We start from the raw sequence: 2,667 nt of genomic DNA, 5'->3' as shown, positions 1-2,667 counted from the left end.
AGTGCCGATGCCGCCACTGTTGGCCCGTGACGCGCTGCCGCCCGCGCGCCGCCCACCAGCACCGTCTGCCTCGGCGGCTGCCCACGCGCATCTGGCGCGCTCGGGCGCAGGCATGAGCCGCTCGCTCTCGCGAGTCGCGTCACGGGTCTCGTTCCACGCGCCATCGGACGGAGTATGGAGCCCAACTGGTGGGTCGGAGACACTCTCGGCGTCCGAAGACGACGAGTCGTACTCACGATCGGTGAGCCTCAACATATCGAGCGGCTCCGCGCTTCGGCGGCGGGAGCACAGCCTCGGCGCGCAGGCGATACCAACAGGAGCAGGAACATCACAGACACGCGCGGGCCTGCAGTGGGGTGAGCCTGAGGAGCGTGAGCGGGCACAGCTGCTCGAGGTGGACGCGCTCCCGCCGCGGGCCCGGTCGCTAGTGTCGCGGATGGAGACGCTGCAGCGACTGCTTGACAGCGAGACCGAGGGCGATGAGGTAGACGTGGCTCGGACGCTGCCGCTAGTTCATGACGTGGCTGACTCGCTACGGTCTATCAAGCCGACCCTCGCGTCGGCAGGCGGTAGCGGGCGGTCGGTGGCGGCCACACTCCACGCGTCGATGGCTGGCCTTCTGGAGGCGCTCAACCGCGGCGAAGCTGCAGCGGCAGCGCGTAGCGGCGCGGCTACCGAGGTCTGTGTCCCATCGACCCCGGCCGGACTCCTCCTCCATGAGCTCAAGGTGCGCAAGGGCGAGATCGGGCCGGAGAGCGTCCTTGTTGCCGCGGACGAGCAGAGCCGACCGGTGCTCCCGCTCCACCAGGCAGTCAAAGACGCGCTCTTTTACTGAGGTAGCTAGTGCCCAGCCTGGGCAGCCTTGCGCTTTGCGGCTCGAATGTGCTTTTCGCACCATGGTTGGTCTACGCCGCCGGCGTCGGCGCAGCGGAAGAACTTCTTGCCAGAGAGAGGAGTCTGGCACCTGTGGCAGACGAGGCACGCCGGGTGCCAGACCTTGCCGATTGCGCGCGAGGCGGTGCCTTGGATGGCGGCGCCGCACCCGGCACACATGTTGTCACCGCTGGGATTGTGGGTCGCGCAGTAGATGTCGCCGTTGTGGATGCAGACCTCGGTGAGGCGGGTGCCACACTCGGAGCATTTGAGGCATGCCGGGTGGTACTTGCGGCCGACGACCTCCATGACCACGGCGGAGCGGATGGGTGAGCTGCATCCATGGCACTCGCCCTGATCACTGCACGAGGAGCATACCGGGGCGCCATCGACGAGCGCGTACGAGCCCGAGTCGGCGGAGCTGCCCGCAATTGGCCCGGAGCACTTGGAGCAGACAAAGCATGCCTTGTGGTACGAGGCCTTGTTCGACGGGAGCGTGACGCGGTCGCCGGCCTGGATGGTGGACGAGCACGCGACGCATGTGTAGGTCTTGGCCGCTGCGCCGCCGGACGCTTGGTAGTGCGGGAGGCAGTAGGCCTTGCGGGCCTTCAGGTCCTCCTTGACAACACCTTTGATGGGCATGTTGCACGAGGCGCACTTGAGGCAAGCCGGATGGAACGAGCCGCCGAGCGCAGCGGTGCGTGCGCCGTCAATCGGCTCGCGGCAGCCGAGGCACTTGGGCAGCGCCTCAGACGTCGCCACGTGGTCACCGATGCGGTCAACAGCGGCGGCAACCTCATCGCCAACCGCTGACATGGCAGCGCCTGACGGTGGCGGCGCTTCGAACGACGGGCGCTCGCCGGTGGCGCCGTCTACAGCCTTGAGCTTGGGCACATGGCCTTCGCAGTAAAACGTGCCCTCGACCTTGACGTACGTCTCCTTCTTCAGCACCTTGGCGCATGTTGCACAGCGGACGCAAGACTTGTGGAACACCACGTTGTCAATCTTAAGCGCCTCGAGCTTGTACACGGTCTTTGCGCACGTCGGGCACTTGGAGCCGCCGCCGCCAAAGCCACCCACCGATGCAGGGCGAGAAGAAGTCCTAGAGCTCGGCGGTGGTGCCGAGCTCGCGACCAATGCGCTCGACTTGGGTACATGGACCTTGCAGTAGAGTTGGTTGTTGGCAACAACATAGTCGGCTCCGACAGTCTTGTCGCACTCGGCGCAGCGGGCGCAAGTCTTGTGGTAGCGGATGTCGTTGATCTTGCGCGCTTCGATGGGGTACACAGTCTTGCTGCACTTTGGGCACTTGGCGTGGTTGCCCCCGAATTGCGGCGGCGACGACTGCTTCGCCTTTCTCCCCATCAGCGGGATCTCGCCGCGCTCAGCCGCCGTCCGACTGACGGGAGTGGAACGCGTCTGGTGTGCGGCGTGGGGCTGGGAGGGAGTATTAGCCTTGGCGGCAGCATCGGCCTCGGCCTCAGACTTGGCCTTGGTGGCAGCCTCAGCCTCAGCCTTGGCCTTGGCGGCAGCCTCAGCCTCAGCCTTGGCCTTGGCGGCAGCATCAGCCTCAGCCTTGGCCTTGGCGGCAGCATCGGCCTCAGCTTTGGCCTTGGCGGCAGCATCAGCCTCAGCCTTGGCCTTGGCGGCAGCATCAGCTTCCGCCGCTACCTCCTCCTCCACCTCGATCTCCAGCTCGGCCATGAGGTCGTCCAGGTCGTCGTCTCCCAGAGGCTCACCCTCTGTACGCCCCCTCTATCCTCGTCAGTCCCCTCCCCCCTCTCCCCTCCCCCC

General features: G+C 66.4%; 2 protein-coding genes across 2 annotated transcripts in view; one reads left to right on the top strand and one right to left on the bottom strand.

Annotated features, from left to right (window-relative positions):
* Positions 1-835, top strand: part of AMSG_08510 (uncharacterized protein) — a gene marked incomplete at both ends in the record, with an annotated part of 1,851 nt that extends 1,016 nt beyond the window's left edge. Inside the window, one exon of the mRNA XM_013899740.1 lies at positions 3-835. Within this exon, the coding sequence (XP_013755194.1) occupies positions 3-835 (833 nt within the window). The remainder of the gene's footprint in view (positions 1-2) is intronic.
* Positions 836-840: 5 nt separating this feature from the next.
* Positions 841-2,667, bottom strand: part of AMSG_08509 (LIM domain-containing protein unc-97) — a gene marked incomplete at both ends in the record, with an annotated part of 2,072 nt that continues 245 nt past the window's right edge. The window contains one exon of the mRNA XM_013899739.1: positions 841-2,597. Coding sequence (XP_013755193.1) covers positions 841-2,597 — 1,757 coding nt within the window. The remainder of the gene's footprint in view (positions 2,598-2,667) is intronic.

This window comes from Thecamonas trahens (genome assembly GCF_000142905.1).
Source record: "Thecamonas trahens ATCC 50062 unplaced genomic scaffold supercont1.42, whole genome shotgun sequence".
In the NCBI taxonomy this organism is placed as follows: domain Eukaryota; order Apusomonadida; family Apusomonadidae; genus Thecamonas; species Thecamonas trahens.
The sequence above is the reverse complement of the archived record's forward strand: the minus strand, read 5'-3'. Positions and strand labels throughout refer to the sequence as shown.